The sequence below is a fragment of the Lissotriton helveticus genome, chromosome 6 (genome assembly GCF_964261635.1).
Source record: "Lissotriton helveticus chromosome 6, aLisHel1.1, whole genome shotgun sequence".
NCBI classification, from domain to species: domain Eukaryota; kingdom Metazoa; phylum Chordata; class Amphibia; order Caudata; family Salamandridae; genus Lissotriton; species Lissotriton helveticus.
In genome coordinates, this window is record NC_136067.1 from 1907303049 (window position 1) to 1907330134 (window position 27086).

General features: G+C 41.2%; 1 protein-coding gene across 1 annotated transcript in view; it reads right to left on the minus strand.

Annotated features, from left to right (window-relative positions):
* LOC144762929 (calpain-13-like) overlaps positions 1–27086 on the minus strand; it is a 449243-nt gene that overhangs the window by 74603 nt on the left and 347554 nt on the right. The window contains exons 11-14 of the mRNA XM_078648231.1: positions 24662–24736; positions 18558–18709; positions 10325–10479; positions 8009–8020 (exon numbers count right to left, since the gene is read on the minus strand). Of these exons, the coding sequence (XP_078504357.1) occupies positions 8009–8020; positions 10325–10479; positions 18558–18709; positions 24662–24736 (394 nt within the window). The remainder of the gene's footprint in view (positions 1–8008; positions 8021–10324; positions 10480–18557; positions 18710–24661; positions 24737–27086) is intronic.

The following is a 27086-nucleotide window of genomic DNA, read 5'->3' on the forward strand; positions in this document are numbered from 1 at the left end:
ATGGTGCTGTCGCGCCTTGACTATGGGAATGTTATTCTTAATGGTGCTCCGGCTTACCTCATCCACCGACTTCAACTGATTCAAAATCAGGCGGCTCGCCTGATTTTTGGCCTTTCAAGGTCCAATCATACGACTCCCTTGCTTCAGTCTCTCCACTGGCTCCCTGTGAGGGAGAGGGCGCTTTTCAAGCTGGGCTGTACTACCTATCAGGCCAGAGCTGGGACCGCCCCCACTTTCCTGTGCGAAGCTATCTCCCCTTATGTTCCGCCCAGAGAACTCCGCTCTACCCACCTGTCCCTTCTGTCAGTCACTCGTTTTAGGAAACAGAAGGCTGGTGGGGCCAGATTTGCCGTGCTGGCCCCATCGTTTTGGAACTCACTCCCACTTTCCCTCAGAATGTCTCCCTCCTATCTGGAGTTCCGTAAGCAATTGAAGACTCTTCTGTTCTCCAGGTCTGTTGCAGCTTAGCTCGTTCCCCACTGACTCTCGGCTATCTAGCGCCATGGAACCGGTTTCGGTATAAGAGCGCTTTACAAATATTTTAAAATTCAAATTCAAAATTCAATTCCCTCTAACAGAGTATGCACACTGCTATGATGATTAAGGCATATTATTATTGCATACCAGAACAGATCGGATATCTGGCTTTTGCCAGTTAGAGAGTTCATTGTTTAGGAGTGGAAAATGCGTCTGCGGCTAGTATCATTCTCCACAGAGTCCTTCTCTACAGCCCACAGGGTGGAAGAAGATGGGTCTAAGGCTATACATTGTAAAGGACTTGGACCAGTTGCCAATTACTATCTCACTAATGGATGCTTGTGGGTGGCTTTGGGTTCTCGAACAAAGCTATTCTCAAAAAGTGTCTGTCTTCTAGCCAATAAGGGAGAGGGCCTACGTTTTTTAGCACACTCAGGCACTGATGTATTCTTAAAAATTCAGTCCACTGGTCTGTAGAGGAGCCATAATAATTGTGTAAACACAAAAAAGACCTGCCCCAAGAAAAATTGTGTTAAGTGATTGAGTTGTGAAAGGTGAAGCTAACAATGAGGCACAAGAATGATATTGAATATATCGCAAGTGTTCTTCTTAAGGTCTCAGGTTTTTTTAATTGTACCTCTTCATCAAATTATAAAGAATTAATGTACACTTGGATATTTCCACACAAATTTTCTTGGGTGATCCTGTGGCAATGGCACAGTTAACGAACGCAAGTCAGACCTATAGACGCCATACTCCATAGGAACTGGGATTAATGTATTGAATCACTCTCCTTTTGGACTGGGCCTTGTAAAATCAATTTAAAAGGCCATTGGGAAGAGTTGCTGTTGACTTGTAGTAGTTCCAGCTCTGTTTTTCATCTTGCAATGCTAACTACGTTCTGTGATCTTAAAATAGGAAAAGATGAACTACGCTGGGCTGGTAAATTCTGTTATAAATACCTGTAAAGCAGAGTGAAATTTGAAAGCATAAAAATGTCAATATTAGTGTCAATGGAGGAGCATTGCAAATGGTTTATCATGGACCTAAATTTACAAACTTTACTAAGGATTCTGTATGGTCCCGTTATTTGCCAACTGTGTCCACTGGGGGGAACAGCGTTTACAACGCAACTTTAATAACGCAGTACCTTTACGACTCAACCATTACAACGCAAGTCATTACAACGACTTGCGCTGGGGGGCGCTCTAGGATAGGGAATAGTTTTAATTTACTATCCAACACCTTCCCTACTATCCACGGGGACTGGAGTTGGAATAGTAAATTAAACTATTCACTATCCTGCGCCCCCCAACCCAAGTCATTGTAACGACTTGCGTTGTAAAAGTTGCGTCGTAAAGGCATGCGTTGTTAAAGCATGCGTTGTAACGACGTACATCCGTCCACTGGCGGACTCGGAGCGGAGGAGGTCTATGCGGTAAGTCGTGAGGGGGTGACACCATGAGTTACCCGCACCAGGTGACACCAACCCTAGTGACGCCACTGCCTAAAATCACTTATGACATACCCAAGTGTAAAATACATTGAATCCCAGCTACAGGGCTCATTCTGTGGACCTGTGAAGAATGCATCATTAACCTGTCCAATCCCATCAAGCTAACCCAAGGAACACAATTAAAACTGCAAATCGTGCTAAAGAATAGCGTTATTTATTTTTATATTTGCTATTTTATACGAACTCGACCCGAAGGTATTAGAGAGCTTTACAGGAGCACCAGTTGCATTGCAGATGGACATATTAATTTCCAGGCACGGGGAAATAGTGATTTGCCCAGAACTACCAATGTTCGAGCCTGGTTTCCCCAACTTTAAAGTCAGCCGCTCCAGACGTTCACATCCTCTCACCTGCTATTAATCGTAGCAAGGTAACAAAACAACTACAGGAATGAAATGAATCATATTACATTCTTCACAAATGACAGTCTTGCCTCAGATTTTCAAACCATGTTGCCATTTTTATACACTAAATTTAGTAATGCACATGTTTAATTCAATCCCTAGGCAGCCTTGAAAAGACTCATTGGCTGATTTGCTTGCGTGATACATATTCGGAATTGAATATTCTTAACAAAGTAATATTTCATAGCTGCATAGAACAAGAGAACTCTATTGAAAGTGAAGCATGGTGAGTTGCGATAGGATTCTATCAGTTACACTTCATTGAACGCTGTTGGACTAAACTATTTAGCTCCTTTTGGCCAGGTTAAATTCAATGTCTGCCTAAAAGCTACATGTATCAAATCACTCCTATAGAAAGCTAAGGTTAAGCAGTCCGTCCTCATTAATTACCATTTCTAGAAAGTCTTTCCCTTTATTGATAAAATCATGAAAAGTTGTGTAGCTCACCAATTCAATAAATAAGTCACAACTTACACAATGGCTGCCAGTGTAATTTCAGGATCAGCTATAGCATCAACAATTCCAAATTGGTGATGATACTGCTCACAAGGTAAAATCCTATATTCTGACGGTGCCTGATTATAACTACTTTTGATACAATAAACCATAAAATTCTCCTAACACCTGTTCCAGCTTGAAAGCTGATCATTCTTTGCACAACATATAAACTTGACATGAGAACGAAATTTCACATATAGAACGCATGTGCACCTTGCACACATTAAAGAAATACTAATGAAGTAATGAGAAAAATTGTAGTACAGGCATCGAAAAAGCATGCTTAGATGTGCAGACTAAAGTTTGTAAAAGGTTTAGGCCATGTCAAAATAAACAACTCTAAGAAGGAACTTTCTGCAACGACGTAATTAATGAGACATTAATATTTGTGACAAACCATTGATATTTCAAAGAGCTCTAGTCATAACTGCGTGACTAATTAATAAAAATGTCACTGTTTAATGGCCTAAGAAAGATATTCTTTTACTCTCATTGCAATGTCCTATTGACTTTGAAAAGTCGGCTCTACTTCATTGTGCATTAGCCAAGATAACTGAAACTTTCTATAGGAGTTCTTTATAACTATAGACACTTAGGGGGTCATTATGATGGTGAATGGACTGCCACCGCCAGCCGTGCAGTGGCGATCCATCCGCCATCAAACGTGAATTGACCGCCCGCCAGATTAGGTTGGCGGGCGGATCCATACTGCGACCGTGACGGACGCAAAGACCGTCCGCCACGGATCAGCCAGAGGCAGCCGGACAGATTGCCTGGCAGACGGTCCATTTAGGGTAAAATGGTGGCGGTGCCTAGCAGGCACCATCCACCATATTACGATACAGGCATCAGTTAGCCTTTCCATGGTGATGGAACCGCCTTAGAAAGGTGTGGAAGGGATTGGGTTTGGGTGCCCTTGGTGCAGGACTCTCTTGTGTTGGGGGAGGTGTTGTTGTACTGGGGGGTGGGTACCCATGGTACTCCCCTGCATTTCCGTGCATTTCTAGACACGGATGGAGACATCTCAGTAACTGCTTTCCCGTGATGCATGGCAGTTTAGCTCAGCCTTAGAGCCCAACTACTGATACTGCTGCTGCAGGATCGACTGCCCTAATGCCCCTTTTGCCCCTTTGACTCAACCTGGCAGGCTTGCTAGCTAATTCCGTATTTGCTTTCCTTGCCATTTATTGAAATCTATGTAGATGCTAAGAGAACTTTTGAGAACTTTCCTCTGCCCTTGCTGGTGGCAGGAAGTCTTTGCCTAAATAGGCTCTCAGAACTCTTTAGCTGAATTAAATCGTCCCAAGTGTCCTGCTAGGAAAACGTCTTAAGCTGTTTGCTTTGAACTTGTACCTTTATTCTTGACTGTGTATTGATGTGTAGTCTTAGACTACTTCTGAGACTCATGATTGAGCTTATTGAATTTTTACTTAATGACCTAATTTCCTAATAAAATATCTAACTGAAACTCTGAGTTTGTCTGATTTTTTTGAATTACTAATGTTCTTTCCACAGAAACTGTGCATATTCAAGCTAAAATTCAATGCATAGGTAGGATAGTATTAGATTATTTTCAGAACAGCAAGTGTTACTGTTGCTGTTTTGCACAGCGGTAGCAGAGATATTTGTTTGAATGATGTTGGTTCATCTGAGCTTCTTCAGGAGTTTGGACTTCTAGTAGCTATCCTTTAGTTATACAGTATGGTCCAGAGGGTGGTGTATCCGAACCTAATTACAAATCTGTAAGTTGGCTACTAATTTATGGTCCTCGTTGAGTAGCCAACAGTTGACACCTTAGTTTCCCTCGCCCCTCAATGTGATGAGCAAAGTTCATCAGATGACCAACCTGAATGGGTTGTAGGAAATCCCAGTATATTTATAAATATTAGGATTGCAACCAGAATTTCCACTGGATCAAAACTGTAATGTTTTGCCTAGGTAGCAAGGGTCAGGTGGTGAATTGGTTCAATTTGTACCTTGTACCTTGTGAATCCATACTAATATAATAAAGAGAGAGCCCAAACCTTTGAGGCGGGTAATCTCAGTAATCACAGCACCAATCACAACACCCAATACAGCGTTGGAAAGGGCAGTTGCAGCAGAAGGACATAGGCTATGCAGACGGCCAACATATAAATATATTTTATTTTTGCAAAGTTTTATATAGCGCGAACTTGACCCGAACTGAATCAGGTATCAGAGCGCTTTACATAGCGCCAGTTACGTTACATGAGGACACACATTCATTTTTGTTAGGCACGGGGAGATTAAGTGATTTGCCCAGAATCACAGGATGTTTGGCGTCGTTACCAAGACTCGAACCCAGATCCCCACATCCGAGGTCGAGCGCCTTAGCCGTTAGGGCAACTACTCTATACATTTAAAAGGTAAAAGAACCGTTCCAGCAAAGTAGTCCCTTGTGGGCGTGTCTGCGTTGTGCTGTGGGCGTGACTAATGCTTGGGGCGTGTGGTACGGCCATCACATCATGGGCTGGGGGCGTGACAAATGCTGGGGGCGTGTGTCCGCCCTTCATGCCATGTGAGTTGTACACACAAGCGCCAATTACGTTGCTGCGCAGCATCAAGGGGCACGCTGGGGGCGTGTGTCTTGCCTTCATGCCATGTGAACGCAATATAAATGTAAATGTAAATGTATTGCTACTTATATAGCGCACGTATCACCCGAAGGCATCAAGGCGCTTGCCTTGGGAACCCGTCCTGGTTTTTCCCTGTGAGATAACCCCTTCTGGGTATTCCAGGGTGAAAGCCAGGCATCCCGCAGCGGGTGGGCCGCCGTAGTGGAGATTAAGCAACTATTGCCCAAAGTTGCAGCGTGGGACCCCATGATTAGAATAGGCACCGAGGCGAGAATTATCGAGTCCGTGGACATTTTAGGCTCAGGACCCTGCCGCGTCGGGAATTGAACCCTGGTCCTGGGCCAGACCTCTGCATCAGGGTCTGCCGCTCTAATCAGTGAGCCACACTCCTCCACGCTGGGGCCGTGAGAAACGCTAGGGGCATGTGCTACGTTCTGCCCTTCATGCCATGTGGGTCGTACATTAATCAGAAGATCGTCTGCTGTGGCCGTGTGCTGGGAGCGTGACAAATGCGTTCACCTGGAGGCCTGGTAAGTAACGTTACTGCAGCCTCTCCTGCGCGCTGTTACTGAACTCTCTCATTCAACGAAATTACACGCGCCTGCTACCATCAAACAGGGCTCTAGCCGGGCTCAGGCGGCGGATCAGTACACTAATTACACGCGCCTGATAACATCAACCAGGGCTGCAGCTGGGCCTCAAGCGGGGGAACACGCGCCTGCTAACATCAAACAGGCCTGCATCTGGGCCTCAAGCGGGGGAACACGCAAATGAGCGTGTCTGCGGGGACAATTACTGCAGCCTCTCCTACTCGCTGTCACTCAACTCTCTCATTAAACGTATTTACCCACGGCTGATAACTCTCTCATTCAACGACATTACACGCGTCTGCTAACATCAACCAGGGCTGTAGCCGGGCTCAGGCGGCGGATCACTACACCAATTACACGCGCCTGCTAACATCAACCAGGGCTGCAGCTGGGCCTTCTCTGTCCCTATTCTAACGAAACAAAAAATGTTGTCTTCCGCGAGATTTTAAAATAAATTGCCCTTGCCAAATACACACATTACACACATTCTATTTCATACCCGGACAGCGTCGGGACGGGCTGCTAGTCAGTCCATAAAAATGACATAATTGAGAACTCCTGCTCCTCAACACAAAGCCCCTTCTTTGCTACTACCCTTTTTATTCTGTATATGGAATCACTTGATAAACCACTTAAAAACCTGTGTATAGTGTACCACCAATACTTTAACGGCATGCAGCTTTACCAAATGTTTTTCAAAAATATCTTCTTGCTCTTTTCTGAGAGGCTATGGGAAAATTGCAAACCTGTAGGAAAGCGCATAATTTCAGTCGAAGCTCCCAGTGACTTCTTCTGCATCCCCCCAAAAAACTTTCTTCTCCATATGAGTGTCCTGGACATTGGCTCTGCCGTCATTAGTAATTTACTTATGGTGATTATATATATATCATGCATCCCTCCTTTGACTCATACCAAACCTTAGCTTTCTACTTTGATCTCTCTAATCCCTTTCTAGAGACTTTTACCACCTTCATCGTTCCTTTCACTCATCCCAATCCCCATCATACTACTATGATCTCCCACACAACACTTTCTAGACACCTCCCTCTCCTATCCCTCCATTATTCCTTTTGATCCAACTAACAGACACACATGTCCACCGCTCCCACTGACTCATATTTCCCTATTCTAATCCACCCCCTAACCCCTTTTGGGCTCCAGAGTAGCGTTTGACTTGCCTAAAAGTTCTTTGATTCCTTGTCAAGAGTAGTAAGTGCTATAAAAATACAATTACAAATACAAATGCAATGCAAGACCTCTAGATTTAAATTCATCAATACACTTTTCTTCATTGGCCTTAACAAATATGAGTTAAAAACACTCAGATAAGCCTAATAAAAAGTACGATGAATCAACAACTTAAACATCCCTTTAATTAAGCTGTCAAAGCTCCAGCCCTACTCAGAGTTAACTATGGAAACTTCCTTTTCAACGGCCTACCAGCTTTCGAATAGCACACCTCAAAGCATCATTTCATGCATATCCTATTTAGTCACCAACACTCAGAGTTTCATTTTATCACTACAGATCTGAATGCCCTGAAATGCCGTCCAATTGATGAAAGAGTTCCTCACTTTCTGGCTGAAAGTCAGATTATCTCCAATGAAGAATGCAAGAGTCATTGCATTAAGATTCTATGCTTTGAGAGTCATACTATTAGGAAACATCACACTTTCTCATGTTTCTTCTCCAAATGTGCCTACTATTTTTAAAGTCCTTCCAGCTGTCTCACTTCAGCTTCAAAAAAAAATTTAAACTGTTACTTATCCACAGTGATCTTTCAACATATCACACCCAATGATATATTCAGTGTGATTGAATGCTATGCAAAATTTTCAATTCCTTATTTCTGAAGTTAGCAGTCAATTGGCATGACAATAATACTTCATTTTTGTTTCTGTATGAGGAAATAAAATAAATACTTACCATTTGATCAATCTGAAATAAATGAGAACAAGGTACATTATTAACAGACTTAAACAATGCAGCTTTCACAAGTTTCCAGTAATAACACACCTAGACACTAAGCGTTAAAACATGACAAAATACACTTTTGTGCATTCAAATTCTAGATGAGATGTACAACATTCATGAACAATTCAGTATTGATTTACAAATTGACAAACTGACAGTGTGTTATAACACAGTTCCAAATCTTCTACAATTTTAAGCCTATTGACACCAAGGTAGGATCCACTAGCATCTCACTTTGGAGGCTTAAATAGATGGAGGGAAGACAAATAATGTTGCAATGCAAGGAACTGAACAGTGTTATTATAAAATACTAAAGGATGCCCAATTACCTGCGTACATGGAAGTAACTGCTGTTTGTCACCCTCTGTGCCATGACTGGATTCTGTGTCAATCAAAACCTAAAATTCTGATGTTAAAAACTCAAAACATTCTTTCAACTAACCAGAAAATCAAGTCATTCATTAATTGAAAATTCCTACTGATAAAATGCTCATAAAATGAAATTAATAACACACCATAGGAAGTTCTAAACATTGCTTTGACAGAGCCTGGAGTAGCCTATAAAAATTGAGCTTTCTCTACTGTCAGAACCAGGATTCAATACATGTATCTGTAAGAAGCGTGCTATCACACATGCCTGCTTCAATCGATTTGCTACTTTTCCCATTTGTATAAATATATGTGTATCTATCTGTCTAAATACAGGGGTTTTACAACTGTTAAGCTCAAGAGGATCCCTCACTTCACAGGTTATTAAGACAGAAAAAATCTATCACCAAACAGGTGAAATCTACTAAGATGTCATAAAAGAGAGGATGGGAATTCAAGAAAATACCTCTTAACCAAAATACAGAAAGATGAACTAATGAACCAACTGTCAGAAATCCAGTTAAGAGTATCCCAGAGCAATCAAATGTTACTGGGCCCCAACTGTACCAAGCTCTAGACTTTTTTTCTCTGGTGTTTTGGGGGCCAGTGCTGGTGACTCCAAGGTACCCCTCTTAGAACTTGACTCCCAGGGTAGTAAGGCAGAGCAATTCAGTTTACACAGGGATGTGCTGTGAGCTACAAACTCAGTACTCATCAAAGCGAAAAATATTACTCAAGAGGTCAGTGTCCAAGCAATGATTTTTTTTTTAAATACACAGTCTGTTGTTACATAGCGTGACAGACTTAGTGTGACATGTTTTAAAACTGTTGCATGGGCCTGTAGTGGATGTCGTTTGCTCTTCTTGAAGGCCCCAAGTGCAACCAGAAGTCGGCTAGTGGTGCCCATTTCACTTCTAGCTCACTTCGCACGCCAATATGTGGATTTCCTGCCCACATTGGAACTAACCGGGAATTTCCATGACACTTGCATGGCATTCATGCAGCCCACAGGCAAAGACTTTAAATTTTTCTTTAGTTTTTTAGTAGCTTGCTAAGCAGCTGTTAAAGCAGATGTCCATCATTTATGAGGCATCTTTGTATTTATTTCTATGACCACAGAGGAGACCCAAGCCCACAGGAACCATCTGCTCCTCACCTGATAAACTCTGCTTTATTCTGTAGGGGGGCAGCCTTCCTATCCTTTTCCTTCTGCATACCTTGCAACGTCCATGTGGCTGAATTTGAGCATGGGTGTAAGGCAGGAGGCAGCGCCTTAGCACAACCCTTGCCTGGGGAGATCCACTACTTCACTGTGTCTATTGGGCTAGGTTTGGGGCTCCCAATGTTTAATGCAGATTGTGGAAGACCCCCAACCACTAAGCAATGGGAGCAATTTAAATCATCACAATGATGCTTAAGATCTAGGTGGTCACCCTGATAGCAGGAGGAAATTTTAGTATAGGGCTCTCCATGGTTTTCAAGCAAATCCTGCTTGAGATCATTTGATGAAATGGATGCTGCTGATCTCACATATATCCACTGCATCCTGCACTGAATTCTCTCAAACATGAGTGGCCAGATATGTTTTTTAAATCTATGTCAGGATGTGTTGTGCCTTGCTTCTGGTACCTCTTGATCCTCACTAAATATCTTTCTGTTTAAAGCAGAAAGATAGAAAAAGAAGGGAAATCACCATTGTTAGGAAATTAGTGTAATTTGAACGCTGCCCCTTACCCGGTGTATTTAAGATTTGAATATGCCACATTGTGGTTAAAAGAGGCATATACTAGCCTAAGATGAGCAGTGCTTCAAAAACTGGTAACTATTCAAACAAGAGCAAGAAACATGAATGCAACTGCTCAAAAGCACTCTTAACTTACGTGTCTTAGTACCACCTACCTTCATGATTTTGAAACCAATCGGTTGCCATGTAGTCATGAACTTTGGTCTGTCATCCGGATTTTGCATGAGCGCCACAACAACATTGTGACCAGTTTTCACCTCATCCTTTTCTGTTACCCTGATTAGAAACTGAGGATTCTGCCAGAGGGTATCTGATGTTGGAGAAATGAGCATAGATTTTTTTAAGTATCCTTGTAGAAAATGAAATAATACCAAATAAAGCCACATTTCTTTGAGTATTGCTAAAATAATATGAAAAACTAAGATGCCATGTGACAAAATCTAACAAACCAAATAGATGTAAAAAAAATGCAAATGAGGTTTGAAAATTAATAAAACACCTCTGACACATTGGGGCCTGTCTCAAAAAGATGTTCTTTAGGAGCATAATTGCTAAATCGTGCTTTTAGATGATTTATTTGTACTTCTAATGGATCATTACCTTAAAGGATCATGTTCCTTCCGTCAATTATACTTTTACCTTGCTAAAATATTTTTAGGCATATACCCATGAACTCCTGTTAGAAACAAACATTGGAAAAGGCAATTGTTCCGGCTTAATTTTTTTTAGGGGAAATGTTTAGTGATTCATTGTGGAACAACTTTGAGTGAGTTCTAATTGTCATATATTAATAACAAAAGAGTGAACCCAGCTGGGAGACACTTCAAAAAACGCTACATGGGAGGAAAGAAAAATCTTGTTTTTTTTATAATACCCTCACCCACCAGGGTTTCCCCGGGGTGACATGCTTCATCATTCGGTCCTTCCCAATCTGCTGCGGATTGGGCATGCTGCGACCTACAATTACATCGGAGCGCTTAATGGTATTATATAAAATGATAAAGAAGATGTTGTATGAGGGGAGTGGAGGAAATTCCTAAACTAAATTAAAAATACCTGACTAGTAGGTATATCTACTTTATTCCTGCCTCTAGTCAATATGGTTACAAATCAGGGGTTGGTTTGAAATAAGTAAGTTATACCTATGTTTTTCAGGGTCAACATGTTTCGAATCTTGCCCCAATTGGCTCTTCATCAGAACGCGTTAAATTGCATGCCATGCGATTAACAAAACATACATACATATATCACCAAATGATGCTCTTTCACGGCTTGTCTGTGAAAACATAAAAGGTGAGTTTAAAAATATCAACCTAAGGCTGACTATAGTTAATTCCTTATACGTTTGTGAAAAACACCTTACGTGCAAAAGAGCAATTTCACAGCAAAAGTAACTGAACACTTCACATGTTGTTCGAATTGAACAATGCCCTCAACCAATTATCAAGAGGTGCGGTTGAAAAACCTACTATGGAGCGTAGTTTGGTAATATAGGTAAATCACATGTAATACATTACAAAACAGAATGTTTACAAACAGAAAACACATACATATATGACATTTTAATATCACAACATGGTCTCTCCAGAAGGGAGGTGGCCTTTAGTCACACCCTAAGGAAGGAAAAAGGAAGATTGACTGACTGTGAGATTCAGTGGACTCCCGTAAAGCTGGTAAGAAAGTGGCAGAACGGTGTAATGTAATATATATGTGATTTACCTAAATTACCAAACTACACTCCATAGTGGGTTTTTCAACCGCACCTCTTGATAATTAGCTGTCGGCATTGTTCAATTTGGACAACAAGTGAAGTTTCTAATTACTTTTTCTGTGAAATTGCACTTTTGCACGTAAGATGTTTTTCACAATCACATAATGAATTAATGATAGTCAGCCTTAGGCTGACATTTTTGAACTCTCCTTTTATGTTTTCTCTGACAAGCAGTGAAATAACACCATTTTGTGATATATGTATGTATATTTTGTTAATCGCATGGCATGCAATTTAACACATTCATATTAAGGAACCCATAGGAGTGTTGCCAAAGGAACTAGTTTCCTTTGGTCCTATGGTCTAGATGAACAGCCAATAGGGCCAGGGCTCGAAACATAATGACCCTGAAAAACATAGGCACAATATAACCTTCTTTTTAAAACCCAACCCCTTATTTTTTAACCATATCGACTAGCGGCAGGAATAAAGTAGATAGACCTGCTAGTCAGGTATTTTTAATTTAGTTTATGACTTTCCTCCACTCCCCTCCTATAACATCTTCTTTATACTTTTATGTAATACCATTAATTGCTCCCACATAATCGTAGGTCAAAGCACGCCCGATCCGCAGCGGATTGGGAAGGACCCAATGATGAAACATCCCACCAAGGGGCAACGCCGGTGGGTGAGGGTTTTAAAATGTAACATTTCAAGATTTTATTATGGGGGCGGGGTAAAGGCACTGTTTTAGGAATGCCACATTAGGCACTGGATACACGTGGAAAAAGTGCCGGTTTCCTCATTTACTCCAAAATTTAAAGAGACGGTTCTTGGGTAGTTTCTACACTACCTCCTCATAGGGAAATCAAACTTGCTAACCAGTTGATGATTTTTCATAAATTTGTAAAGGACATGGTTCAGGACAGTTAAAATATATAGCACATGAGGCATCAATGCTAAGTCTGTTTAAAAGTATTATCAAAGACAATGGCCCTTAGACAAGAAAAGAAATGTACAGGGAATAAATATAGACTAAGTAGAACTATATTTCTTTTTGGAAATGTCCAGCCGGACAGTTTAATATCTTGATAAGAATAATACACAAGGAGTTAGTCACAGAGTGTGATGGACGTGGGACACCAGCCGATGTCCGACTAACACACTGGGGGGACACAAACAGAAAAGGGGAATAGTAGGCAGGGTCGGGTCATCTGAATATCATAAATCATAAGCAGATAATCCACAATATACACATATACATGCACAATTTTTGGTCAACTATGCATTTAGTGCATTTAGGGTCGACGACGTTTCGAGCCATACATAATATCGGTTCATCCTCAGGACAGTAATAATTGCCTAAAGAGAAAACAATTTCACTTAAACCCACAGTGGGGTAAGCTGGCAATCAATCAGCATGGAATTGGCGATTGATTGGATGGATTTCACGGGAAGGTCCGGCGTAAAAAGCAGAAGGATCCGAGGGAGCGATGCCCTGTTCAGAGAATCGAAGTGGGAGATAGGTACAAGTCCACAATGGGAGTCCTTGCACGGCGTGAGATAAGCTTCACGGTCTGTTTAAAAGGCCAAGCAATGTTGTTTTAAGTATTGGGGAGAATTATGTATGTCACGTTGATAATGTGCTTTACAAAGTGAAGCAATATGGCAAGAAGAAACACAGCAGTATCTTTACCCCATAGAATACCACCATTGCGTGAGGCCTTCGCCTGTGAAATTAATGACCACTCGGTAGAACTAGATGCAGGCAATTTCAAAGGATTTTAAGAAAAGTATCACTTAGAAGCAAGAATGAGATCAATGGCCAGTCAGTAGAACTAGATGTAGGCAATTTCAAAGGATTTACAGAAAAGTAGCACTTTGAAGCAAGAAGTACATATTGAGGTTATCCGGTTACTGTAAACCAGGCCTACTGCGATGAAGTGTAGGCTGGATACAGGACTGAGTTCAGTTTGCTGCTAAAAGCAACTTGTGTTCAGATGTATTGAGATGCGAAGTCCTTGAGAGGACCTGCACAGAGCAGACATCAAGGAGCCGACGGGAGCTGAAATGTGAGATCCGGCTGCAAGATGGGTCGTGCTCAGCCGAGGCTGATGAGTCCATTGAAGGGAGCTTGAGATGCAAAGTCTGTTGGCATTGAGGTTGAAGAAGCTGCTGGGCTGTGAGGACTTGAGTCAAGATGAAAACAAGAAACATTGAGTGGGGCTGGATGTCGCAGTCGAGATGCACTCCGCTGGGTAGGTGCTTGCAAAGCTGGCAAACAGGAGCTGCGATGCCCAGTCCTGATTTGAGGTGCGCTGAGATGGGTCACATTGAGTTAGTGCTTCCAGAAGCCACCAAACAAATGCTGGAATGTGTGGTCTTGCAATGAGGAGCATGTTGAGTCCCTGTACCTCAGAACAGGAGGTCAGCTGACTTATCCTTGGAGACCCGCTGGAGGTTCTGGTTCCAAACCGGAAGGCACGTCTCAGCATGGCAGCCCACAACAGCAGAAGAGTCCCAGTGCCACAGAGCAGTGCTTGGTCAGCAGGGCAGACTTCACACAGCTGGGCAGTCCATCTTCTGCAGGGTCCACAGGTCCAGAAGTAATCTGAAGTGTTGGAACTGAGGGTCCACAATTTATACTTGGTGTCCACCTGGAAAGTGGGAGAACCTTCTAGAGTTTTCTCCCTACAGATGTACATGACATTTCCTTCCTCATTGCCCTGGCCTTAGATTGTCTGATGTCACAAATATGGTGAAGTTCTTATGTGAGTGTGCTGGAGTAGTCCCTTTTAGGTGCCAGTATGTTAGGTGACAGCTCCTCCCTTCATCCTGTCAGAGATGGCCCAAAGTGAAATTTTCTGAATTTTGACTTAAAATCCAAATTTACCATTAAAAAGTTTTCTACAGGATTGGTGTGTTGTTTATGGAACCGTTCATATGTGTTGTGCAGTGCGCTGTATTGTTCTTATTCATGGACTCACTATACCAAGTATCAAAACCCAATTGAGAAAGAAAGAGCGGCTGACTTTAGTTATGCACATGATATTCCAAAGTATGAAGTCAAAGTCCAAGGGCTGTGCACAAAACGTCCAGAGTATGCCGCACAGCTACTCTCTTGCAAAGCAGATCCCAAAGTTCATAAAATTAGGGACGGTGCCTTTCCTTTTCACCTGGGATACGACGAATCATTTGAAAGGGCGGCCAAGACCTATGGCGGGACCCTCCTCAAGTTATTAAGCTTGTGGGATTAAGCTGGTTATTCTGTTATAGAGAACATAAACACCTTGGATCACTAATTGAGTGACTGGCTGTTTTGTGATCCATATTTTGGAAATAGCCCACTGTAAAATAAATTGTAACAGTATTAGGAGGAGCTCATTACAGCGGATCTGTTCTCTCACTTCAATAGCCCTGACGAAGTTCAGTGTGAACGAAACGCATTGGCTGAGGAGTCTGTTTTTATGAGAACTAATTAAATAAAAGAAATTTGGAAATAAGATTTGGAGCTTCCGAGTACTCCTTTTGGTGCATCGTCCCTAATTTTACAAGTATCAAAACCCACCTTGCGCATAACAGGGGTCCCAGATATTGTAAACCAATCTTGCACGCATTTGTGTAAACAATGTCAAAATGCCTCAAAGACCAACATGCAGTTATTGTTCTAGAATTTCTGCCATATGCTTCCAAAGGCATTAGGTCTTGTCCGATCCATGGTACCGGACCCACCGAATGCCAACTGCTCATGATTGCAGACAGCCACCAAAACATAGAGTTCGGAGCGGTCCCCAGTCATGGTCCTTGTGGTGAACGAAACCTTCTGGAATTACAGTAAGAAACTTGCTGTACATGTTAAGCCAGTATTAGAGGCATTTTGGCAATTCCTTAGTGCGATGCGTTGAGTAAGACCAGAACTCTGATGCATATTATTGGGAGAATTTAATCACACCCCAATGCCCATTCTGCCTTATAGAACTCACCAGTAAACAAAGACATTTGAATGAGGAGTATTGAATTGTGAACCACTGCAGAACTATTATCACTTGAGGTGCGCATTGCGTGCTATAGAACAAAGTCTACTAACCAACACTAATAAGCACTCGAGTATGCCTTATGTATTAGAGAGTACTAAGACTTCACAGTGTCCAGAACTCATTACGCTTATGCTTCTGAGGATTAACAGCGCTAAGTATAAATAAAGAAGTTGTGAAGTTTAACAAGGCTGAAATGTGCAATGAGTAAAAAAGCTTGATAATGTGACAATGCCTTATGAAAAACAATAACAACAGTTTGAGTCAGAGGGGCTCAGGGCATATTTAAAGACCACTACATAGACATAACCCCCAGTAGAAACCACTTATGACATCACACCAAATGTCTATGGGTCTAACGGGACATCTTGAATACCTGTTCGGGGTATGACCAATTTGTTAGAAAGAAAGGAAAAAAGGAGTAATACCAGTGTGTATTGCAGGCACAACATGGTATCACAGAGGTATAAAAAGAACCGATCAGTTCCCACACGATACCGCCCTTTGCATCATTTGGGTTCTCCCTACCCCAAGGAGAAAATGTTGGCAAACACTAGATGTTATAAGTGTTTGTTGCCAGACCTTAGAGAATGGTAATAAAGGAATGGGAGGTACCAAAACCAAGAGTGTTAGGGTAACTGGTATGCAGTGCGTGAAATCGTGAAAATGTGAGATATAGTGCGTATATAAAATTGGAGAGTAGAGAGAAAGAAATATTTTATTAGGTGTCTCTCAAAACTTCCAAAGTTTAAAAACAGTGCAAAACTGGAGCAGATTTAACAAATAACTGCTTGTTTTAAATAATGGTCAACATGTTTCAGCATGTATGGATATAACTGTCCACTGCTTTCATCAGGACCTTTGCTTCGCTACTGCAAAAACGTGAAAAAAGAATCAAAACCAACTCATAACCATGCCACCTGTTAGTTTAGGTCATGGAAAATCCTCCTCTTGAGAACTGCTATTAAGTAGGAGGACAAGCATCACCTCATCTGGCTGCAGCTCAGGTAAGTGGAGCACCGCTCTGTCCATCGGTTCTCTCGGCTTCCCTCAGAGCTGACTGGGAAGGACAATGCCTTATGGCCAGAGTTCAATGAACATTCAGGCTAAAGATTATTCAAGGTAAACCAGGTGTAAAGACTTGATGCAAATTGAATGTCACAGCTCTAAATAAGCCAAGACACCAATATACCTACGGATGTTTAAATATCTGTGGTTATGATAGAATATTGTTGAGTCATAGAAACCAATCACAGTCATGAACATTAGCCTGTCGAATATTGATGGTTAACACAACTGAAGTATTTACAGTTTTTCACACAGGTAAGAGGGCAAGGTTAACCCACTGATTATATATATATACCATACACTAATCTTAGTTTAGTGCAAGGATTAAACATAATTACAATGGCTCATCATCTTGTTCCCGGCCTCCCTTTCCGCAGTACCCTCCCTAAAGCTCTATCCCTCATCTGGCCACTCCAAACTTCTATTATTCCTATCACAGCATTAGTGCTGAAGGGTACCGTTCGTGAGGAACCATCAGCTCTGACTTTCAGACACCAAACATGGCTTTACTACCGGCTCCCAATCAAATGTTATCACTTACAGAATGCAATAAGGTAACCTAATGCTATCCTGTGGGAGGGGTAGGCCTTGCAGCAGTGAAAAACAAATCTAAGAGTTTTTCACTACCAGGATATGTAAAACTCAGAAGTACATTTGTAACGTTTTAAAATAACAGTACCCTGCCCAATGGGCTGTATAGGGCATATCCCTGGGGTGACTTAAATGTAATAAAAAGACGGTTTAGGCCCACCAAAAGTTTACTTTGCATGTCCAAATGGCAGTATAAAACTGCACACACAAGCTGCAATGGCAAGCCAGAGACAGATTTAAAGGGCTGCTTAAGTGGTGGCACAAATAGTGCTGCAGGCCAACTAATAGCATTTAACTTACCAGTCCTGGGTACATGTGGTACCACTTTACTAGGGTCCTAAAAGTGAATAAATCGGCCAATTGGATATAAGCCATTTTCACCATGTTAAAGGGAGCGAGCACAAATGCTTTAGCACTGTTTAGCAGTCGTAAAGTGCACAGAGTCCTAAAAGCCAACAGAAAGAGGTTCAGAAAACTGGGTCAAGTCCAATACCTGATCAACCCCTAACTATTAGAGCAAAGCACTAGTTTCAACTGAGAACTGAGTGTAAAGGCCAAAGCCGTTAAGCCACAATATTTGGAAAACTGGCTACATATGCACAATTTTTTCTCAATTGTACAACATGTTTTGAATGGAGATCCGCATTAGACATTCTTGAATATGTTTACCAGATAAAAGTTTCATGAATAGTGGAATCAATGCAGAATTGCATGTTTATTCAAGGTCCTTTACCTCTCTTCCCTGACTATACATAACCATATATTAAACCTCAAAATACCTTTGACCAACAACCCTTATCTTTCCTCCAACGAAACATGCCATGAAAAATATATTTGATTTGATGAGGTCTCCGTATTCGATAACTAAACTCATTCTATGGTAAACACACTTCCAAAAACACATAGTCAAGTTGTAGCTGGTGTGGAATTTTTCTCATGATCAATGGTTATAGGACTGGTAGAGAGAGGCCCATGTAGAATTACCCTTGTCTGTTGGAGTTGTTTGTTTACACCAATGACCGTAGAACATATTCCTGTGCCAAGCAGTCCTCATAATTCCAAAGTCCAAAAAGTCTGGGGTGCTATTGGAAATATATAGACATGAAAACTCTTCATTGAAGTATTCCCAAGGCATCCTATAGAAAGCATAAAACATGTTTAAGTGGAATCCATCACACAGTTGGAAGTTAAGCATGCAGCGGATGAGAAAATATAGAATATGGGTATAAAGTGTATTTAATTAACTTGTTAGTATGGAATGACAACTCTGCAATCAAGAAAGGAGACAGGTGAAGAACAGCACTGTATTGATGGGAGATGGCATAATTGGTCAGTTGAAATGCATTACAAGATGCCTGACTGGTGTATATTGCACTAATGTAGGACACGTTTGGCATATTTTAGTGCAATTTAGTTCCAATATTTGCACTCATCTAGAGCAGCATCATTTTGTAATTTTTAACCACCACCATTACTGTATGGGAAAAGTTGCACGTTTTTAGAACCAGGTGAACATCTGTATTCAGCAATCAGCAACAGAAAGCTGACAACGTAAGCCTCGCAAAGTTTACCACTGCACGGAGCCATATTTGTACATTTTAGAGACTTAAGCCACTTCTGCGCACCTAACATTTGGCCTGACACTTTACACACCTGCGTTTGTACTGTTAAGGCTACACTTGTATCCTGTTGTTTTGCATTAACATCCTGTGCTTGATATTGACATATTGCAGCTCATAGATGAAATATTGCAGTTTAGTTCAAAGACAAAGTGACAGCTATCTATAGCAACCTTCAACAGACAAGAAGTTCATTGTCACCCCCTACCCAGCATTACAGCTCCACAATTCAGTACGTTTCTCTTAAACTCCCCCCATCACTATAGAGTTGCTCCCTGCCATAGTTGACAAATTTAAATCTGGCTTCCCACTGGATCCTGCCACACCTCATATTCCTGTTCTTGTACAAGGTGCCCAAGCAATCCTTCACACGATGTTGGTGCTCCTCAACCTATCTCTTTCAACTGGCATAGCTCCCCAAGCGTGGAAGCATGCTGTGGGCAAGCGTCTGTTAAAGAAGCCTAATCTTAACACGTTGTGCCCAGGGAACTATAGACCTGTCTTCCTGCTCCCAGCCATGAGGAAGATACTTGAAAGACATGTTAACCAAAACTCAGTTTGTGGAGGACAATTCGCTCCTCAACCCAACTCAGGCTGGTTTCTGGCCTCAGCAGAGCACTGTGACCACCTTACTGTTAGCGATCTTGGAGGAATTGAAACTGCTGCTCGACAAAGGAAGCTCAGCGGTAAACATTCTTCGCAGACCTTGTCGAGGAATGTGCGGCCACATGCGTCAATGTTCCCGTTTGCGAATACTTAATTGCGAAAATTAAGGAATCGCAATTAAGAATTCGCAAATGGCTATGCATTAAGAAATTGCAATTTTTTTTGCGATTTCTTAATGTTCCTTAATTGCGATTCACAATTTGCGAATCGCAATTAAGAAATCTCTTGTCATTGATTCCTATGGACCTAGAGGCCCATATGAATGAATGTGAAGGCTTTCTCATTTTGCGATTCGCAATTAAGGAATCGCAAAATGAGAATGCAATTTCAAGGGAGCAGGGGGGGTCCAAAGGACCCCCCCCTGCACCCCTGAAATGTACCTTTAAGTAATTTTTACACACACACATGGGTCCAAAGGACCCCCCCCCTGCACCCCTGAAATGTACCTTTAAGTAATTTTTACACACACACATGCCCCAAGGGCATGTGTGTGTGTAAAATGAAACTTTCAAAAATGCACTTTTGTGCATTTTTGAAAGTTTTCGCAAATTACCATGAAGTTTAACTTCATGTTAATTTACCACTTCTTATTTGCAAATTAGCAATTGAAAAAAATCATGCATTGCATTTAAGAAATCGCAAAATTGCGATTTCTTCTTAAATTGCGAAAAAAGCAAAAAAGCTTAATGCATCCCAAAGCAATGAATTGCATTCGCAAATGGCCGAATTTTGCGATTCACACCGTTTGCGAATGCAATTCAGTTTGATGCATGTGGGCAGTGGAGTGTTGATTGTGACTTATGTGGAGGATACACAATTTGTCACCTCACTTTCCCCAGACACAGGTCTAGATCAACAACATCTGATCGGACACCAAGAGAAAGTTGCATTGTTGATGGAGAACTAAACGGAGCTAAAACAAAGGTGATGGTTCTGGGGAAGCAAACCAAACCCTCAAGTGAATATAGAATGGCCAGAGAGTTTAGGACCACCCCCAACCCACATTTCCCCCATAAAGAGCAAAGATAAATGGTTTGACAGTGCCTTAACTATGAAAGCTCAGGCACAAAAACACACAGCTTCCTGTTTCGGTAAGATCACAATGCTGCGAGTAATTCTTGACCTGTTACCCACTCTCCCAGGCAGAATAGTGGTAAACCACTAATCCTGTCTCGTCTAGATTACGGGAACTCCTTGTTTCTTGGTGCCCCTCAATACATCATCAAAAGACTGCAACTGAACTGGAATGAAGCTTCTATGCTGGTTCTCAGACTGCCCAAACATGCCTCATCAACAGTGGATAAGCCACATTGCACTGGCTCCCTGTAAAAGAGAGAATCCATTGCAAGACACTTTGCCTGGTTCATAGAGGAATCATGGACCTTCTGGAACCTCATACCCCGTCAAGGATTCTAAGATCTTCTAATGTGCAACTGTTAAAGGTGCCTTGAATTCAAAGGACAAGATAGGGCGACAGATCCTTTCCATACTTGACTCTAAAACTTTGAAATTCTATGCCGGCCGACTTGCGAAACTAAACAAATGAGATCCGTGGGAAACAACCTTTACAACGCAACTTTTACAACGTACTACCATTACAACTAAACTTTTACAACGCAAAAACTTTTACAACGCATGTTTTTACAACGTAGGTACCTTTACAACGCATACCATTACAACGTAAGTATTGGTAAGTATATAATTAAATTTAAAATGTTATATGTTTGAGTTTTTTGGTAAAGGGGTATTTTTAGGGTTCAGGGTCAGTTTTGGGTTTTTGGGTAAAGGGGTATTTTTAGGGTTCAGGGTCAGTTTTGGGTTTTTGGGTAAAGGGGTATTTTTAGGGTTCAGGGTCAGTTTTGGGTTTTTGGGTAAAGGGGTATTTTTAGGGTTCAGTGTCAGTTTGGGGTTTTTGGGTAAAGGGGTATTTTTAGGGTTCAGGGTCAGTTTTGGGTTTTTGGGTAAAGGGGTATTTTTAGGGTTCAGTGTCAGTTTTGGGTTTTTGGGTAAAATGGCATTTTTAGGGTTCAGGGTCAGTTTTGGGTTTTTGGGTAAAGGGGTATTTTTAGGGTTCAGGGTCAGTTTTGGGTTTCTGGTAAAGGGGTATTTTTAGGGTTCAGGGTCAGTTTTGGGTTTTTGGGTAAAGGGGTATTTTTAGGGTTCAGGGTCAGTTTTGAGTTTTTGGGTAAAGGGGTATTTTTAGGGTTCAGGGTCAGTTTTGGGTTTTTGGGTAAAGGAGTATTTCTAGGGTTCAGGGTCAGTTTTGGGTTTTTGGGTAAAGGGGTATTTTTAGGGTTCAGTGTCAGTTTGGGGTTTTTGGGTAAAGGGGTATTTTTAGGGTTCAGGGTCAGTTTTGGGTTTTTGGGTAAAAGGGTATTTTTAGGGTTCAGGGTCAGTTTTGGGTTTTTGGGTAAAGGGGTATTTTTAGGGTTCAAGGTCAGTTTTGGGTTTTTGGGGTACAGGGGTACAGGGTAAAAATAAAGTAAAATTACATTTAAATTAAATTAATTAAATGAAATTAAATTAAATTATATTAAATTAAATGATATTAATTTCAATTAATTTACATTAAAAAAATTAATAGATACTTACCAATACTTACGTTGTAATGGTATGCGTTGTAAAGGTACCTGCGTTGTAAAAACATGCGTTGTAAATACATGCGTTGTAAACGTTTTTGCGTATTAAAAATTTCGTTGTAAAGGTATGCGTTGTAAAAGATTGTGTTGTAATGTCATACATCCGAGATCCATTTCAGGAAAATGCTTAGAACGTGGCTATATCCACACTAGCCATTCTGTCCAGTATTGATTTGCCATCACGGGCTATGCCTCACACTGTGCTGGTAACCCTTCGGGAAACTACACACTTTACAAATCAGCATAGCATAGCATAAGTGCTGGGACTCACTTCCGTGGAGTACCTGCTGCTACTGACTAGTAAAGACACTTTCCCATTACAAGTATTACAGACTGTCTTCATTTGTGCTCTTAGGGCCACAATTCATGAACTTTTCTGCCCATCCTGTACCCTGCAGCCTTATACCAATATCCAGTACTTCAAATGGAAATGTAGAGGTGCTGTTACCCACTGCCCAAATTATCTATTTGCTACTGACAGGTGCAGGCACTTGGCCATTAAAAGTACACAACCTTGCTGAGAAGTGGGGATTGTCTCACTTTCCTAAGAATACCTGGCCACTGAAAGCATTTGCAAAATCCCCACCACTCCAGGACGACATTCGTTGTCTGCTGCTGCCTATATTTTATAATACAATTTTTTCTTCTAATTTTTTACTTTTACTTGTAGGTGTTCCACATAAATATGTAACATGTTTTTTTAATGGACGTCCTACGTAGATGTGCTTTGTTTAAATGTTCACTGTACATTTTTCATAGAATTATCCCTTGACTACAGCTGCCTCTTATGTGCATTGGTGGAAAATCATCCTAACTGAAAAGTGTAAAAAAACACTACCCTGGCCATGGATTTAAACTTACGGAGAAGATGACTGGGGAAAAAGCATCCCTGTGCTGGGCGTGGTGGTGGGGTAATGTACATCAGAAGGAGGAAGTGACTTTTCCTGTGATTTGGATAAATTTGGCGAGATGGAAAGACAGCAGAGGGAAGAAAAGTCACATATCTTTGATAGAAAGAGACAGAGTATGGAATTCTTGGAATATGGACAGCAGTTCAGTGATGTCACATAATAATAAAACAATGTACCATTTAGCTTGTTCCTCCCATATGTATGTACCCAATTTGAGATTATAGCTGCCCTCACACTGCACACTAGGAAGGGGAAGGGATTGCAGAGATTGATCAAAAGGACACACCAACACAAATACTTACCTCAGCCGAAGCCTATACTGTCTTCAACTCTTATCATTTCTAACAAATGGGAAATGGGAGGAGGCTGCTGAGATTCCAAGGTACATAGGAGAACCCAAAAGGTAAATAATGAGCCTAAGGCACCAGGACTAATGCTAATGCCAAACTCTGTTACTAGATCTAGTGTCTAACACTTGGGAGTTTGGACATTCACGGAATTGCTTTGTAGCCAATGCTAGCTCATTATAGTTTGATTTGGAATTGATCATTGCTGTCTTTTGCAGCTTTTGATTTAATTGGTATTTTATTGAACTAGTCAAATTTAAACTTGTTTTTTTGTTGGAATGTTGTGGTTCAATGCCCCAATACATATATTCTTGTAGTGGAGACAGCCCAAACGTATTCCAGCTGGTCAAATGTCATTTTGTTTGTATCACTTTAGATGTTAGAGCAGCTCCTTTCACTGAACACTTACAGGGTTGGGTTACAGCTTCTATAGGTGCAATGAGAATTGGCAGAGTACAAAGTAAATCTTGATTGCATGGTTTTCAAGTTCTCTTATTCCGAAACTAAAGTTTTCCATTATTTTCATCCCAATCTTAACACAAATCTTCTCGTTATTTTTTGTATTAGAGAGTACTGTTAAATAACTTTCAATTTTTCTATGTGATATGTTTGTGTCTATATGTGTGTGTGTGTATGTGCCTGTTTATGGACTATAGGGATAGTGGGGACATACATCTTATTATCTGACCCTGAAAGAACCAATGAAAGACTTGGAAAAACCAGGGGGTTAAATAAATGAAATTATGACTATCTGTCAGCCCACATACACATGAGGTAGACACTGACCACTGCATTTCAGAATAGTATGTAAAACGTTTTAGAAGCATGTACAGCATATGCATGAATCACATACAAGAACTATGTTTCATTGGAAAATGAAAAAAACCATAAAACGTATACATGTACCAAAACTCTCCATTGTCTTTTTTCTCAAGAAGTTTTTTCCGTTCAACAGGTCTTGCTTTACTCCATTCCAAGGAACTGTAAGACATAGCACACGTGAAAGAATAATACTTACTGAATATGTTATATTATGATTCATCAACAAATTAAATTTTTTATTGACCACTAAATCTACTCATTTCAGTCAGACCCATGAATATTTTCTTCACATAAATGTTTACAAGCAAAAGGCTTAACAGTAAAAATCAAATGTTTAGAGTTGAGCAGCTAAGCCACACACTATGAGAGAGGTCAGGTGGGTCAGTGGCTGACTATAGCATTCACAACAGGAATCTATCTTTGACCCATGTGATCACAAATCCACAAATGCATGTTGTGGCAGCCCACGCCCTCCTTTCATATTTCCATGGTTGTTTCAATTGTCTATATGCTCCTACAAAGACAACCACTACAACTACGGGACATCTGCAGCCATTTAATCAAGTTATGTTTTAGATGTGTTTTTTTCTCTTCCTCGTCCCTCCTTCACCAACCTAGTCCTACTACACATCAACTAGTGTTTTAAAAAATATTCAGTATATTTTTTCTTCTAATTGTATTCTCTATTTTTTGTGAAACAAATGTTTTTTCATCTTTTCCATATTTTATCTCCATACAACTGTAACCTATAATCTGCTAAACCACACAGCTTTATTTGATCTTTAGACATAATATTATAAAATCTACATGTCAAATATATAAACCTATGTACAGTGTTAAAAATAATTAAACAGTTTTGCCATGATCAAATAATCCCTTCAGATAAAACTTTTAAAATCCTTTAAAGTTAAGATTAATCATTACTGTTAAGGAATCATCCCACCATTTTCCTCTTTCTAAAACATGCCCACAGCAATGAGGATAACGCAAATCATGCAAAGGGATGCGAATAAGGCCTTTAAAAAATACATAGCTACCCGATACTGTTTAAAATTATGATACCTCAGGATTAGGAGAATGAATGTTTTTCTATCATCAGAATAGTTTTTGCAAAACAGTCATATGTGTGGGTCTGACTGCACAGCAAAGTTATTGAAGGGACAAGGTGACAGGTCTGCCAGTTTATATCATTTTGCCGGATACCCCAGGAGTAACGGAATCATATTCAATCGGAAACACAATAGAATAAATCTATGCTGCACATTATTAATGGAAGATATATAACAGAAACCCTCCCCAGGTTTTGCAGGAACCAGATTGTAGGCAATGGAAGAGTAAAGAAAACATTTCTTTACCCTTCGATCATAATTTGCTGTATGATTGAATACGTCTGTTATTCTTTTATTTGTGATCCTTTTGCAGGAATTAGGGTCTTTAAATAGTTCTCCCAGCCCTAGGGCATTCAGTTGGACCTCTACATAATTTAACCACCCAATCCTTTTGTAGTAATCCAACTTGCAGCAATCCCTGATAATAGTTTGTGTCAGGTCCACAGTAGACCTCAGCCAAAGTGAAAGCCACAGCAGGACTGGTGCCAATCTTACGCAATCACTAAGGTAAGGAAGACCCAGTTCAAGATGTAAAATATAGTTTGGGGCTCATTTCTGTAAGGACATTCTGGGGCAGATTTACAAGCCCCTTGCTCCTCTTTTACGCCGCCGTTGCGTCACTTTTGTGACGCAGTGGTGGCGCAAAGCCAGCGCCATGCTGCGGGGTATTTACAACGTGACGCATCTGGGAAATGCATCACATTGTAAAGCACTGCGCCACATGTAGGCGTTATGGCGCATTGGGGGCGTTCCAGTGCAGGAACGCCTCCTAAATGTGGCTGAGTGAAATCTACAAGATTTAACTCAGTCACTTTTAGGGCCATGCTGCATCAAAACCCTGCGCCTGCTTGAAGCAGGCGTAAGGATTGATGCAGCATGTTACAGATAGGGCACCCCCGAGCCTTGCTGGAGCTGCGTCGCACTTGCGAAACAACTCCAGCAATGTGCCGAATTTCCAGCAGGGTGCGTCACGCATCTGCCCATCTGAGCGCCACGGTGCGCCGCATTGTAAATGCGGTGCATCAGTAGTGATGCACGGGTGGGCAGATGCGTCGCAACTCTGCTGGCACATCTCTGCTTATTAGCAGAGATGCTCTGGAAGTCGTAAATCTGCCCCATAGTTTTTAAAGCAGCTGTCTTCTACTTGCTGTAACTGATCGACATTAGCCATCCCCCTGACTCTTGTCTAATAAATTGCAGCGGACTATGGGGCATATTATCAAGGACCGGTGTTAAAATGATCGCCGTTTTATCGGCAGGAAACTGCCGATGAAACGGCGATAATGGGCTTGATAATACGCCCTTGTTAATTCCCATAGAAGCCCATGTTCTTGTGTTAACATGGGCTCCTATATTAATTAACAAGGGCGTATTATCAAGCTTATTATTGCCGTTTATCG